Source organism: Bubalus bubalis, chromosome 1 (genome assembly GCF_019923935.1).
Source record: "Bubalus bubalis isolate 160015118507 breed Murrah chromosome 1, NDDB_SH_1, whole genome shotgun sequence".
Lineage (NCBI taxonomy): Eukaryota > Metazoa > Chordata > Mammalia > Artiodactyla > Bovidae > Bubalus > Bubalus bubalis.
In genome coordinates, this window is record NC_059157.1 from 46,111,839 (window position 1) to 46,127,811 (window position 15,973).

The 15,973-nt window shown below is 48.8% G+C and overlaps 1 protein-coding gene across 1 annotated transcript in view; it reads left to right on the forward strand.

The window, feature by feature from the left end:
- The first annotated feature begins 921 nt into the window (after nt 1-921).
- RCAN1 (regulator of calcineurin 1) overlaps nt 922-15,973 on the forward strand; it is a 121,689-nt gene continuing 106,637 nt past the window's right edge. The window contains exon 1 of the mRNA XM_006062843.3: nt 922-1,339. Coding sequence (XP_006062905.3) covers nt 1,094-1,339 — 246 coding nt within the window. The 5' untranslated portion in view covers nt 922-1,093. The remainder of the gene's footprint in view (nt 1,340-15,973) is intronic.

Consider the following 15,973-nt stretch of genomic DNA (forward strand, 5'->3'; position numbering starts at 1 on the left):
CAAATTTTCACTGAACCACATTGCCCTTTACGGTGAAGAAATTCTACCTATTTTGTAATAAAGGGGGAGGGGGCAGGGAGGAGAGGGAGAAAGAGACTTATTTAAAGACCTTTTTTTTCCCGCGTCCATAAACTCCCCAAAGGCAAGGACCAAGATTTTGTTTCTTTTGTTATCTCCTACTGTACACCTGGCTTCCCAGGTGGCGCTAGCAGTAAAGAACCTGCCTGCCAATTCTGGAGACGCAAAGAGATGTGGGTTCCATCCCTGGTTGGGGAAGGTCCCCTGGTGGAGGGCAGGGCAACTCACTCCGGTATTCCCGGTATTCTTGCCTGGCCAATCCCTTGGACAGAGGAGGCTGGCAGTCCATAGGGATGCAGTCATACACCACTGAAGCGACTTAGCACGCATGCAGGAACTCGGTTCATAGCAGTAATTCAAAGACTACTTCTGTGAACAATGATATAATGACTAATAAGCTAAAAATCTAAAAGGAGGGTATTGTTAATCGGGGTCTGGTTCAATCCCTTATTGCGCCTATATCTGACAATATACGGTAAGCATTTAACCACTTGCCAAAGGCAGCAGCCAGGGATATATCTCGCTTAAATCCCCCAAAGTTGGCCTCTGTGCCTCAAAAACGTCACCACATGGGACCCACAGAAGCGCTGCCGCTCTAGCTGTCATCCCTGTGCGCAAGACACTGCCCGGCGCCTTGGGCTGGCGTCCGCTGTCAGAAAAGCGGAACTGGGGAAGGAGCTCTTGGCCCCTAACCAACATGGCCTCTCTGAGGCTTCAGACTGAGGGCGGCAGCCTACGGATCACGTGAGGGAAGTCGCGCTCTTCTATTGGCTTCCTCTGCTGGACGGCCACGGGGACAATAACCCACGTGGGCCGGCCTTAAAGGGCCCGAGGCTGTCTCCGCTGTAGCTCTGCCCTCGGTGGCCGGCTGGGGCCCCTGAAAGAAAAGGCGGCGGGCGGGGCCCGGCGCTCTCCCGGAGCCGCGGTGACCGCCGCCGGCTGCGACGCGAGCTCCGAGGCGGCGGACCAGAGAGGCGCGCGAGGATCCCGCTTGGGGCCGCGCGGGCGCGGGGTCATGGAGGACAGCTCCACCGGGCCCCGGCTCGGGGCGGCGGCCGAGGCGGCCGAGGCGCGAGCCCAGCCTGGGTACACGGTGCGGCCCTTCGCGCCGTTCTCAGGGGCGGCCGGGCCCGACGAGGGCGGCGGCGACTGGAGCTTCATCGACTGCGAGATGATGGAAGAGGTGGACCTGCAGGACCTGCCCAGCGCCACCATCGCCTGCCACCTGGACCCGCGCGTGTTCGTGGACGGCCTGTGCCGGGTGAGGGCCCGGGCGCGGCGGCCCGTCGGGCGGAGGGCGGACACTTGTTGCCGGGACGAGGCGGCGCCGAGGTCCGGGGCCGGCCCGGGGCAGCCTCTTCAAGCTGGGTCGCCGGCGGAAGAACGCAGCGATGTCCCCGGCCACCCTGCCTCGGTCCCCCTCTGTCCCGGCTGGGGTGGGAGCGCCCTCCCCAAGATCCCGGGTCCCCGAGCACCTGCCGGGCCGCGCGCTGCCCGCCCATGGTGGGGATCTTCATAGGGGCTTGCCTTTCACCTAGGCTGGCTGGTAACCACCTCCCAGCGATGCCCCTGCCCCCCGCCCCCGGGTGTGAACTCGGGTGAGTTAGAGGGGCGACATAGCAGGAGACGATCGGAGCATGAATTAGCTGCCCAGATGGCCGGGGATGCGCGTACCCTCACCTTGAGGCTTGGGTTGTTCCGGGCACTTTACTTAACTCCTTTGAGGAGGGGTCGCTTCATTCATAGGGAGGAGGAAACAGAGACATTTGTCCGCTCGACGTTGACTCACTGTATATAAATAGGAAGGTGTCTCCTCATTCTCAATCTGTACGCCTAGGAAGGAAAGCCAATGTTTGGGTGAGGAGCCGCGGTTGCTCTTTATCCAGCGCTTGGCCAGTTTTGGTCGAATGGTGTTGGGGGGAAGGGGCCATTTGCTAGGCCTTGAGGATAGTTAGTCGGGAATCCCGATCCCTGAAAGGGGGTGGGGGGCGCGCAGGGGACACTCAGTAAAGGGGGAATTGGATTTTGTTTTCTGTTTTTATTTTCCCCTCCAGATCCCCACATTTTAGACACGTTGGAGAGTGAGGGGGCAGGTATGAGTAACAGATGGTGGTAGGGAGGAGGGATTTATTTCTGATCTGCAATCAGTGTGCAGAATAAAATGTGTACCTCGGCCAGCGTTGCAGGATAAAGTCTGCCTTTGAGAGAGATGCCCCATTAGGGGAGCAGCTATCAGAGAAAGTGCTGCTTTCGGATGCTTGGCTCTGAGTCCGTAGTTAACTGTCAGTGAACTGGAGTTGAAGGCGGCTGCCAAGAGGGACACCATTGGAACAGAGAATGGTGCCCTTAAGACCCATGTGTTTATCAGGTACAGGCCCATCTACTCTCAGAAAGGATGTCCAGTGCTATGTGCTTAGATAAGGGTCCATGCATGGTTTCTAAAGCTACAGTTGGCACAAATACAGGGTCTAACTCCTTTCACTCTAAAACCTTTTCTCTTCTTGAGGCTGAGGTCTGTCAGCATATGGAGTCTCTTACTGGTTCTAGGCTGTCATGCCAAAGGAGCAAGATCAGATCATACAAGATGCCGCTTGTGTGCCTAGCAGTCTCATAGTTTTGCAGTCTTCCCTGTGTCAGAGACCATCCTGAAATTGCTGCATCTGAAATGTTGCCCACCTTGCAAGCTCTTCACTTTAACAAATGGGTAGAGATTCTGCTTTGAGCCAGGCACTCACTGTTCTAGGCTCTGAGGGCACAGCAGTAAAGAAAAGAGCCTTCCTGTCTTCAGGACTGGCATTTTTGTTGGGGAAAACAAGACAATAAATAAATACATATGAAATAGGTCAGGAGGTGATGGTACTATAGGAAAAAAATGGGCCTTAGGAGATGGGGAGGGGAGGGGGACTGCTGTTTTACCAGAAAACGATTGGGGAAAGGCTCACTCACAAGGTACTGTTTTGAGCAGAGACACCGTTCATTTATTCTTTTACTGTTTAGTGAATGCTTCCTGTGCTTCAGGTGCTGTTTTAGGCCCAGTGGACAGAGTGGCGAACACGATGAGCTTTCTGCTTATGTTCTAGCAGAGGCTGAAGAAGGGGGAGACAGTTTTAAAAAGGGGGTGCACAGGTGGGAATCAGGCTGATGTGATAGGGAGTGGCTGAGGAGAGGACAGGGAGTGGGCTGTGCCAACCAGAGCCTAGCAGGGACACTGCGGTGGTTTTGGAGGTGTAATGAAGAACCGGTTGGTGGGGGCAGGACTGAGGCAATCAGCAGAGAGTGTTGGATGGAGGGAAGTCCTGTTGCTGGGACCTTAGGGAGGAACCTTCTGGCAGGAGCTACAGACATGGAGGGATGGAACTGAGGTGCTGAAGCAGCGAGCTGCAGGTTAAGAAGTACCCCAGCTTGCCCCAGCTTTCTGATCTCATCATTGGGAGAACCAAGCTGGCAGCCAGGAGGCTGGGGACTCCAAGCAATGCAGCTGGTAGGTGGGGTCAGGCTCAGAGAAGGTGGAGGGGGCAGAACACAGCTCTGGGATCAGTGCCGGTAAAGAGGACCTGCAGAGAGAGTCAGCCTGCAGCCCATTTTACACCGAGTGGCCCCAGAAGGCCACTCTGTACTGCTTGGATGTGGCTGGCAGGAAGAAGCTCCTCATGTAGATGTTGTGTGGTGGGCATCCAGGCAGCGGGCATAGCAGATGTGAAAGTTCCAGTGCAGGGATGAGTGAAGGCCTTTCCAGGGTCCAGTGAGGGTGGTGGTGGTGGCCGAGGTTGGATGCAGCCAGGGAATGGTTCTTTGGGAGCCTGGGAAGCCCTGGGAGGGTTTCGGGTCCTGTTCTAATTAAAAGTTAGCTGGAGAATGGCTTTGGGGAAGGAGGTTGGGTGGGCAGGAGAGGCAGCAAGGAGGCCCCTTGTGAGGATCTTAGCTTGGGTTGTCAGGGGAGCTGGCCAGGTGTTTGCACTAGGATGGTGGGGTTGGAAACCATGCTTTCTTCTCTGTTCAGGGCTCAGGAGCCTCTGAATGTGGCCTGGGGGAGCTCTGTGCCTTGGTCGCCCATCTACAGGGTCCTTCAAACCACTGGAGAGCCTTCTAGTAGAAAGCTAGTCTCTCATTTAGCCAACACCACCCCTCCAGGTGGGAAGATGCAGCTTCTGAGATTTCAGTTGGACAACTTTATCGTTTTGGAGGCCATTTTTCCTAAAGCTGGAGTGTCACCTTGGGGTGCTGTAGTGAAAATGTGATTCTACTTGAGGTCGGCGGTGTCTGACCTTTGAGTAGGCAGACTGTTAACTGTGTTGCCCACAGAGGTCCCCTTTGTGCTGGTAGTCTGGTCATGTGGGTGTCTTTACTGAGTCTGTTGGAGGGTCACCTGGGTGAGTGACAGTGTCTTAACCTGTTAAAGCTACTGTAACAAAATACCACAGACTGGTGGCTTCTAAACAACAGGAACTTATTTCACACAGTTGTGGAGGCCAGCATCGCTGGCTGAGGGCCCTCTTGTGGGTTGTAGGCTCCTCGATGCCCTCATGCAGTGGAAGGGATGAGAGAGCTCTGTGGGGTCTCTTACAAGGGCACTAATCCCATTATGAGGGCCCCACCCTCATGATCCTTAATGACCTCTCAATAGCTGATACCATCATCTTTGAGGGGGAGGACATCAGTCTATGAATTTGGGGGAAACAGGCATCCAGAGGGTGGCAGGTGATGTGAAGGAAAAAGGCTGTGTCAGTGTTCTTCCCATGTGTTCATGTCATTCTCTGACCTTCATCTTAAAGGAAAGAAAGAAATTGACCTGAACTATTAGTTCATTTCCTGGTGGCACAGACAGTAAAGAAACCACTTGCGATGCAGGAGATCCAGGGTTCAATCCCTGGGTCGGGAAGGTCCCCTGAAGAAGGGAATGGCAACCCACTCCAGTATTCTTGCCTGGAGAATTCCCTGGACTGAGGAGACTGGCAGGCGACAGTCCATGGGGTTGCAAGTTGTCAGACAGGATTGAGCAGCTAACATCATTTCATTATCGAGTTAATATTGGAAGCCCATTTTCTAACTATCACAGTTGGATCTGATGTGTAAAATGTATTTTTGTTAGCTGGATCATCATCCAGTATTGTAAATTATTTATAATCAACATGTTCATTAATTGTTTATCTAAAAAATGAAGCCATATCATCATTAATTTCAAATAATATTAGTCACTTCAAGTAATATATTAGAGAGATTCACACCATTACAAATAAATGAAAACTTTTATTAAAATAAGATCATTTTTCTGTTGTACAAATGTTTGCTTAGCATATTCCACTGCCGTATTCTTTTTGTGAACCTGTTTGCTTTTTACTGAGAAAGCAGAGCTGTGCTTTGCACCAGTAATTACCTGTGCTTTGGATTGTTGGCAGCGGTTGGCTGGTTCCCTGGAATAAGAGTTCAGTTAGTTGTCACCAAGCTAACCAGAGATTTAGAGTTCTCACATAATATTGTTAGTTTCCAGGCAGTAGAGATGGTTCCACAGAGTAATGGAAACGAACACCATGTTTCTGTTGTCTGAGTCATGAATGAATATTTGATGGACAGGCTAATTTGGATAATGCTAATCAGAAAAATTCACTCTCCTAGTGAATAAACTCACCTTTCTTAAAACAAATGCCCATGTAAGATTTGTGATACTGCCATGCTGCTGCTGCTAAGTTGCCTCAGTCGTGTCTGACTCTGTGCGACCCCATAGATGGAAGCCCACCAGGCTCCTCTGTCCCTGGGATTCTCAAAGCAAGAACACTGGAGTTGGTTGCCATTTCCTTCTCCAATGCATGAAAGTGAAAAGTGAAAGTGAAGTCGCTCAGTTGTGTCTGACTCCCAGTGACCCCATGGACTGTAGCCCACCAGGCTCCTCCGTCCATGGGATCTTCCAGGAAAGAGTACTTGACTGGGTTGCCGTTGCCTTCTCCGGATACTGCCATAACTTTCCTTTAAAAACATGAAATATCCTGATAGTCATGAAAGGAGTTGGAGTGGTGTCCTTAAATTCTTTTTATTAGTGAAAGCTCCTGAGCAGCTCACGAAATGCCTGTGCCCAGGCCCCTCCAGACCAACTCCAGTCTCATCCTGGGGGTCTTGGCCTGGGAGACTCCCCAAGGTGATTCTAATTGGGAGACAAGATTGAAGATCACTGTCTAGCCAAAAGGGGTCTAGCCTGACCAGAATCGTTGTCATATCATTAACATATCCTTGAGTCATTGATCACTGGTTCCACTCTCAGCCAGATCTGTGCCTTGGTCTCCTCCAGTCCAAAATGAGAGTCAGGGCCATGCTCTGGGGCCTCCCTTCTCCTAAGTGCCATTTGACCTCGTGGCTGTAAAGCAGGATGACTGGCCATCAGCCCGAGAACCCAGCCTTTGGGACAAGAACAAGAACACCTCCTTGAACATGGGCTTGCCTCGCCTGGCCTCCGTCCTCATCCTCTTGTGCTGCTGCTCGCTCTCCTGCTGCTAAGTCGCTTCAGTCGTGTCCGACTCCGTGCGACCCCATAGAGGGCAGCCCACCAGGCTCCTCTGTCCACAGGATTCTCTCCACCAGACATCAGATCCCAGACTTGTCCTCCCAAAGCCTGTAGTTTGGTAGTAAACAAGTTATCACTCAGCAGTGATCTGATGATTGAAACGTTGGGGAGATCCCAAGTGGCACAGCTGAAGTGCGTGGTTTCCACTTGTGCTGCTGTTATATGCTTGGCCATGTAGCTGTCTGTGCCTGTCCCGAGTCAGTTTGTGGCAGCGTGCTGTCAAATGTGACACTCCGGCAGCAGAGCTGACAGTTGGGCTCCGTTGCAGTGTGGCACCCCCGCCTGCCCGGACCATTGGCACTTCTCAGCCTAATGTCATCAGCTTTCTCAGACTTGAACCGGCCTCACCTTTCCCCGTAAACCTCCTCAAGTGTGGAGAGATCTTAAGCCAATATGGTATGCTTTAGTTTATTTGGGAAAGTTCAGAATGTTCTAAGTTTAAGAAAAGCCCGCCTATTACATACGTGCAAAGTTTACAGTTATCCACCGTTTCCCTAATTTCAGAATTTCTGGCTCATGTATAAACAGAGAATATATTAACATCCACGAGGTTCTTTTGATCTCTCCTCCCTGTTCCCCTCCCTCGCAAGCATTCGATCCCCTTTTCAGCTCAACCCATCAGCACCCTTCATTCATTGCTCAAAGCACGTCTTCTTCAGCGCAGTCGTTTTCAGAACTCTTGTCAGCAACTACAGACATTTCAAGCCCCAAGACAATTACATAAGAGAACCAGAAAAAAAAAAAAAAAAGGCTTTGTGATAGAACAGCTAAAGCAGAGGCTGTTTGATTCCAGTGGTAATATTTCAGGCTCTACTCCTTTTAAAAAGGCCAACAGATGACACGGTCCATTCTTTTTGCCTACAGGCCACCCCCTGTTCTGTGCCGGCCCCTCTCCTGTCACGGTGATGGTGCTTGTGCACGTCAGTGTGTGTTGGCGGTGGGCTGGGGAGTCGCCTCCTCGGTGTATGTTTTCTGCACACAATTGTTAGGACCCGTTTCAAGGGCTGAGGAGTGCTAGTCATTCAAAATATAGTTCAGTTGCGACAGAGAATTTTGTCCTTTGTAAATACTAATCAGCACATGGAGACGCTGGCACTTAATGAAACTGTAAGTGACTCTGCTCTGTCCTCTGAGCTGCTGCTGCTAAGTCACTTCAGTCGTGTCCAACTCTGTGTGACCCCATAGACGGTAGCCCACCAGGCTCCCCTGTCCCTGGGATTCTCCAGGCAAGAACACTGGAGTGGGTTGCCATTTCCTTCTCCAATGCATGAAAGTGAAAAGTGAAAGGGAAGTCACTCTGAGCAGTGATGGGCTCTACCACGGCCATACCGGAGTGGGTTGCCATTCCCTTCTTCAGGGGAATCTTCCTGATCCAGGGATCGAACCTATAACACTATAAAAGAATGCGATTTTAGACTCCACTACTTAATGTAAGTAAAATACCTGATTGATAGGTTTACAGCAAAAGCTGTCAGTCCATATACTTCTGAACTGAAAGTTCAGAAAACTAAAGCTTTTTTTTTTTTAACGTTGGGAAGGCTCAGTACTTTTCCTTTCATTACTGATTTCAGCAGGTGCAATATGTAGTTCCCATGTGTAATCATAATTAACACCAGAGAATGAGGTGTTTGAGGTTGGCCTGAATTCAGAATTAAAAGACAAAAATGTTATTGGATTCAGAAAGCTAATATTGGAGTTTTTGTTTTTTTTTTTTTTTATTCAACAATAGCTTGTTTTACTTTGTCACCTTTATCATTTTTGTTAAATTTTCTGCTTTACCTTACTGATAATAAAATAGTTTCTGTTCATTTACGTGAATTGCTTTCTGTGTAATATATACCATTTCATCATTTTACAAGAACTCTATGAAATTGGTACTATTATTCCCATTCTACAGATGTGAAAACTGAGGCCAGGAGAGGCCAAGAAACCTGTCCCAGGTCACATAGTAAGTGCTGGCCCTATGATGCAAACCTGCTTTCGTGTTAATTGCTCAATCATTTCTGACTCTTTGCAACCCCATGGACTGTAGCTCACCAAACTCCTGTCCATGGAATTCTCCAGGCAAGAATACTGGAATGGATAACCATTTCCTTTTCCAGGGGATCTTCCTGGCCCAGGGATCAAACCCCAGTCTCCTACATTGCACAAAACTGGTTTTAGCCAACTCCAAAGCCTGTTCTGGAATCATCTTACAGTATGCAGTAATGCACATGAATTTTTCATATCTTTCACATCTTATTTCACCCCTAGGATAGCTCTATGAATAAAGCTCTTTTATCCACAGGAAACTGAGGTTCAGGTGAATTACAACTCTATTATTCTCTCAGCCATTTATTTATGTTTAACAGATATATTTGAGTGCTTTTGGTACATCAGTTGCAGCCCTGATGACATTCATGGGTTCAAGCAGAAGGCAGTACCCGGGTGCTGGAGCCAGACAGACCTGGATTTAAATCCTGGCTCCATCACTTCACTCATTTATTCATTCATTCAACTCATTCACTCCTTCCTTCAGTCATTCATTCATTCACTCGTTCAACAAGTATTTTTTTAGGTAATATATTGTTTGAATTTTATTTTTATTATTGTCATTGAGTTTATACATTTTTAAATTTAATTTTTTTAAATATAGTAATACATTCACATTGTTCAAAACCCAGAAAGTATTAAAAGGTATATAGTGAAAAGTCTTTCTCCAATCTTGATAGCCAGTCCTCTAAAAATTAACTATGATTTTTGGTAAATTTTCTGCTTCCAGAGTTTCTATATGCATATTTGAATATAACATGGGTATTTCACTAGACTTTCATCTCTTTCCCCTTGACACACTAAAGTTGCATATTTGTTTACTGTTCTGTATCTTTATGTTTTCCCCACATAATAGTATAGCTTGGAGATGTTTCTATAATGGTACATAGAAAGGTCTCATTTTTTCCTGCTGCATAGTATTCCATTGCACACATACTATACTTTGTTTAACCAGCCCCTCTTGGTAGATATTTGGTTTGCTTCCTTATTTTTCCTGTTACACATGACTTTTCCATGAGTCACTTCAGATGGGTGGCAGAGAATTCGTCTAGTCAAAGGGCATATTCATTTTAACACATGTTTCTCAGGGCCTGCTGTGTTCTGAGCACTATGCTGGTGGCAGGGCCCTCTGTAGGACCCCAGATGAGTCAGTCAACCTCCCCAGGCCCCCAGTCTGCCCAGTTGCAGAAGGAGGACAGTAACCCCACCCCCACAGTCTCGGTGAGGTCATTGTGAGAGGTCACAGCCCTTGGTGAATGACAGACAGCAGCCTTCCTCCTGGTGCTCACAGGCCCTGTGAGCGTGATTTTTTTTTTTTAATTGTGTATGCTATGTAAATCGGAGAAGGCGATGGCACCCCACTCCAGTGCTCTTGCCTGGAAAATCCCATGGACGGAGGAGCCTGGTAGGCTGCAGTCCATGGGGTCGCTAAGAGTCGGACACGACTGGGCGACTTCACTTTCATTTTTTCACTTTCATGCATTGGAGAAGGAAATGGCAACCCACTCCAGTGTTCTTGCCTGGAGAATCCCAGGGGCAGGAGAGCCTGGTGGGCTGACGTCTGTGGGGTCACACAGAGTCGGACACGACTGAAGTGATTTAGCAGCAGCAGCATGCTATGTAAATACAGCCTAAGGGCTTCACGGGCTCCCCAGATGACTTAGTAGTAAAGAACCTGCCTTCCAGTGCAGGAGATGTCGGTTCGATCCCTGGGTCAGGAAGATCCCCTGGAGAAGGAAATGGCAACCCACTCCAGTATCCTTGCCTGGAGAATCCCATGGAGAGACGAGCGTGGCGGGCTGCAGCCCATGTGCTCGCAAAGAGCTGGGCACAACTGAGCACACATACACACACACACACATGCAAGGGCTTAACAGATCCATAACAAACCACCTGTCCTTGGGCAAGATGTCCACCCAGACCTCCGCCGCTTCATCTATGAAGTGAGCAGGTTGAGCTGGATCAGCTCAGTGAGGTTGCTTCCAGCTCTTCCATTGGTGGAGTGCGGCCCCTTTGCCCCTTGCTACCCCATAGGATTTCCCCAGCAGGAACTGGCTCAGCAACAGAATGTTCCCTAGTGTGACCCTGACTCTAGTTCTCTTCCATCCGGCTTTCCAGCCTCGCGCCTGTAGGGGAGACAGAACCCTGCCTCTGCCTGTCCTAGGTTTTCAACTGTGACTGTTTAAGAAAAAGATGGATCACAAGAGAAAAACAGTTATTAACGAGTGCAGCGTGCATCAGGGGGGAGAACCCTCAGCACGACAACGTAGAGACTTAGAACTTGGCTTGTACAGCCTCTTCAACAAAGAATAAATTGGTAAGAGAAACAGTAGGAGGGAGGGAAGCCGTTTCAGGCTTCCAGCTCGCTGCAGGGAAGTCAGTTCATGGGAGGAAGCTGATGGGCACGTTGGCACACTCGTCCATGAGAGTCTGGAACATCTCCATTAAGAGGGTCATTTATATCCTACCTTCAGGCAGGAAAGAGAGGGAAGATGGAGGTTTCCGGCATATGTGTTTCGTAACTGCCTTCAGCTCCAAATAACTTTTATGTTGAAGAGGCATACTTAGGGGGTGACATTCTGGCTTCCCCATCCCCACACTCCTGCCTTACCCTGCAGTGGTCCCTGGGAAGCCTGTCTGCCGGTTTGTGGAAGAGAAGGTCAATTTCAGTCACTTAACACTTGTGTCTGTAATTGGTCTTGGAAATTTCATTGCTCCAAGAGGAACCTGTGTCAGAGACACTCTACTTGACCCCACAGCCAATTCTGTCCAGTTGCCATTTGAGAGTTTGCCAAAGGTTTATCCTTACAAAGCCAGAACACTTGAGTGGAACTTTTCTTTTTTTTAAAGTTTGTCCATTACTAGGGGCTTTTCCAGATCTCCTGATAGTCATTTATTATTGACAGGGTGACTGTATGCTCCAGTTTGCCCATCTCGTCCCAGGAAGGTTACTAGTAGTCCCCTCTTTCATCTGAAGTTTGAGTGATCAATTATATATGTACTTAGTAATTATACAGTTTGTGATAAACACCCTGTTAGCGCTTACCGTTGGCCAAATATTTTAAGTACATCGTTAAATTTCATCCTTCTTGAGCCTAGTTGCTCAATTGTGTCTGTCTCTTTGCAGCCCTATGTCCTGTAGCCTTCCAGGCTTCTCTGTTTGTGGGATTCTCCAGGCAAGAATACTGGAGTGGATAGCCATCCCTTTCTCCAGGGGAATCTTCCCAACCCAACATTGCAGGCGGATTCTTTACTGTCTGAGCCACCAGGGAAGCCTACTCATCCTTCTTACAACCTTCTGTGATAGATACTGTATTTGCCCATTTTATAGATGACAACGTCTTTCTGCTGCCTTTGTGAAGCTAATCAGCACATAGAATCCCGTGGCAACTGGGCATCAGATTCTGGGTGCAGCTACAGAACCATGACAGAAAGGACCTTGGGCTCAAGCCTTCTTCATTTCTGCAGGGAGGAATCAAGGCTCAGAGAGGTGCTGAGGTTTCCTGAGGGGGAACTCACTACGTACTGGCAGAACTAGAATTTTCTCCCAGCCCGCCAGTTACACCCTTGTCTGATTTCCTGTGCAGTGATGTCCTCCCCCGCTCCATCCCCCAGCCCTCACTGAGCACGCAGAGCTGTTGTTTAGTAGGCTGAGTCATGTCAGAATCTTTTGTGACCCCCTGGACTGTAGCCCGCCAGGCTCCTCTGTGCCATGGGATTTTCCAGGCACAAATATGGGAGTGGGTTGCCATCTCCTGCTCCAGGGGGCACCCAGGGCATGTGGATAATGAGGTGGACATCCAGAGTCTCATCGGCAGGAACAAGAAGAACTGTCACCGTGCCACCGTTAGGGGCCCCCAAAGAGCAAGGTATCTGTGGCCGGTCTTGGTGGAGGGACAGAGGAGATGGTGTCCTGAGAGCTAGTCCCGGGGCTGTTCAAACACCAGCGCCCACCACCAGGGGGAGGTCACCTCACATAAGTTCTGCCATAGAGACTGGTGGTTGCCTTAGACTATTTCTGGCATCAAAGATTGAAAGTGCATTTTCAGAGGGGGATCTCCCTCCTTGTGCTGCAGAAGAAGCTATCGTAATCATCGGTGTGTAATTGAAACCCGCAAGAGGAGAGACACCCCCTCCCCTCCCAGAAAGCTGGCCAGGGGAGGGGACCCTCCCTGCTGCTGGGCAATGGGACCCCCTTTGGTTCCAACAGGGAACAAGGATGCTGTGCCTCAAGGAGTGACCCTCCTCTTCCAGCTGCCCCGAGTGCACACTGTGACCTCCTCCGCCCCCTGCTCTGATCTGTGGTTACTTGTTCGACGGTGACTCAAACTATCAGCGTAAAGAAATACAAAGAGCACTCACTCAGATGAAGCAGGCACTTCACTGTAGAGATAAGGGCAATTTTCTGAGCTGGCTTCTGCCATTAGGTTGCTACAGAGATTAGTTTTCACAGGCAAAGCTCGTGCTGCTGCGTAGGTTGCCAGACCCCTGTGGTGACCCCTGTCCTCCGAGGAATTATCTGCTACCCGGGCGACAGGGTGACAGTATTGTTCTGGGCTGAAGTCAGGATTTGGGACAATTTCGGTAGATCTCAGCTCTCACACAACCACCTTTCCATCCTAAGGTGCAGATCTCAGATGGTGATGGAGAACCCTCAGGTCGGAGTCAGATGTTGTTCAGTCGCTAAGTCGTGTCTGACTCTGTGACCCCATGGACTGCAGCATGCCACGTTTCCCTGTCTTTCACTATCTCCAAGAGTTTGCTCAGACTCACGTCCATTGAGTCTGTGATGCCATCCAACCATCTCATCCTCTATCACCCGGTTCTCCTGCCCTCAATCTTTCCCAGCATCAGGGTCTTTTCCAGTGTGTCGGCTCTTCCCATCAGGTGGCCAGAGTATTGGAGTTCAGTTTCAGCATCAATCCTTCCAGTGAGTATTCAGGGTTGATTTCCCTTTGGGTTGACTGGTTTGATCTCCTTGCTGTTCAAGGGACTCTCAAGAATCATCTCCAGCATCACAGTTTGAAAGCATCAATTCTTCAGCACTCAGCCTTCTTTATGGTCCAACTGACTGTAAACTCCTAAAAACAGACCACTCACCAGCAAAACTCACTGGGTTACAGTTCATGAACTGGCCAGGAAACCCTTGCAGACGTCTGGCAACATTTCTCCCTCTCTGGAACAGCCCCATTGTAGATGTATCCTTCAAACTCAACCACCTGTTTGACCCTGACACAGCATTTCCAGAGCTGTTCTCATTTTTCACATTAACTCTGAATTTGTGTATTTCTTCCCAGTGATTTATAAGTTTTCAGGGCATGCTTGGACCCCAGTGTGTTCTGTTACTTGTAATTTCCTTGATATATCTTGGGAAATACCATCATCGAATGGTCAGGAAGTCTGTAACCTCCACGTTCAGAGTAGTCCCATTATTTGGAACACATTTAAGATAATGACCTAGTTCTCACTACTGTGAACATGCCTGAGATGGTGGCATAGATGAGTTGGGTGGGCGTAGAGAGGTTATATGTTTGGGGGGGTGACTTCCTGCATTTATTGGAGGGTAGCTGTGCAGAGGACCAAATAGAGTCCAATGTGCTATATCCGTGGCTTGGAATGAAGCAGTAACAGCCAGCCTGTGGCTGAGATTGTGAGCACATTCTTTATCTTATATCGTAAAACAAGGGCTGGGTGTCCTTTACCCTACTAGGATACAGCGAGAATGAAATACAGCAAGGCCATGTTTGTGATAATACTTGAAGGCAGAACATACCCTGAAATGATCTGTTTAGTCTTTATCAAGGACTTTATTACTTACTTTATGATAGAGGTTTTGTATTGAATCAGTTCAGTTCAGTTCAGTTGCTCAGTCGTGTCTGACTCTTTGCGACCCCATGGACTGCAGCACGCCAGGCCTCCCTGTCCATCACCAATTCTCGGAGCTTACTCAAACTCATGTCCATTGAGTCAGTGATGCCAATGTATTGAATAGCCATTTCACTTTTATTTCATTTTCCTTTCTTTTCCTCCTCTGTTTTCTCTCCTAGACAGCACAGGGACCACACTGGCAGGATCACCTACTTGCAGGCTTTCTTCTTGCTTGTTGTTCACTTTATTTTAATGGCTTAGCCCAGAGTGAAAGTGTGCAAAAGAGAATGCACGCATTACCCCCGAGAATGCCCACCTTCTTTATGGACAAATGCCTACGTTCCTTTAGGGCTTCTCTGGTAGCTCGGTAGTAAAGAATCCTCCTGCCAATGCAGGAGACACAGGTTCAATCCCTGGGTCGGGAATATCCCCTGGAAAAAGAAATGGCACCCCACTCCAATATTCTTGCCCGGGAAATCCCATGGACAGAAGAGCCTGCTGGGCTGCAGTCCACGGGGTCGCAAAAGAGTCGGGCATGACAACAACCTACTTTACTTTGGTGTTGTGTGTGTTTAAAAAAAAAAAAAAAACAAAGAGTCAGACACAATTGAGCAACTGAGCACAGCACAGACATGTTACAGAAGCAGTAAGATTCAGTAGTTACAAGGGTGGACTCCAGAGTAAGTCAGTCTGAATTGTGAGACCTTGGTCAAGGAAGTTATCTTCCCTGTGCTTCAGTCCCTTGGTAAAATGGGGTAATAAAAATATAAGATGAAAAGAGCATATAAATAAAGGGCTGAGAATAATAGCTTCTAACTGTTAGCAGTTTTATTTCAGTGATTACTAAAATGCAAAGACTATTGTATCTGAGATTGCTCACTGCTGTAATCCTGTGCCCAGGACAGTGTCTGCCACCAGGTCTCCTGCATTGCAGGCAGACGCTCTATCCTCTGAGCCACCAGGGAAGCCCCAATAAATATTTGTGCAGCAGTGAAAATAAGACATTAACATTATAAGGTAAGTATTGCTCTTTTAAGTTCATTAAATGTTAAGCCTTATTTTCCCAGGAGTAATTTTAGGCACCTCCAGATGCTGCCTACATTATCTTAGCCCAGTAGGCTCTGCTGGGCTTCCCAGGTAGCTCAGTGGTAAAGAATCTGCCTTCCATGCAGGAGACTCAAGTTCTATCCCTAGTTCAGGAAGATCCCCTGGAGTAGGAAATGGCAACCCACTCCAGTATTCTTGCCTGGAAAATTCCATGGATAGAGGAGCCTGGTGGGCTACAGTCCACAGGGTCGCAGAGAGTCAGACATGACTGAGCAGACTGAGCACACAGAGGCTCTGCAGCTTTAAAATTGTTGCAAGCGCACGTGTGCATGTGAATGTGTGTGTGCACACACACCCACACCTGTATGAAATTGACAGGCTTAGGTTTTCCTCAAC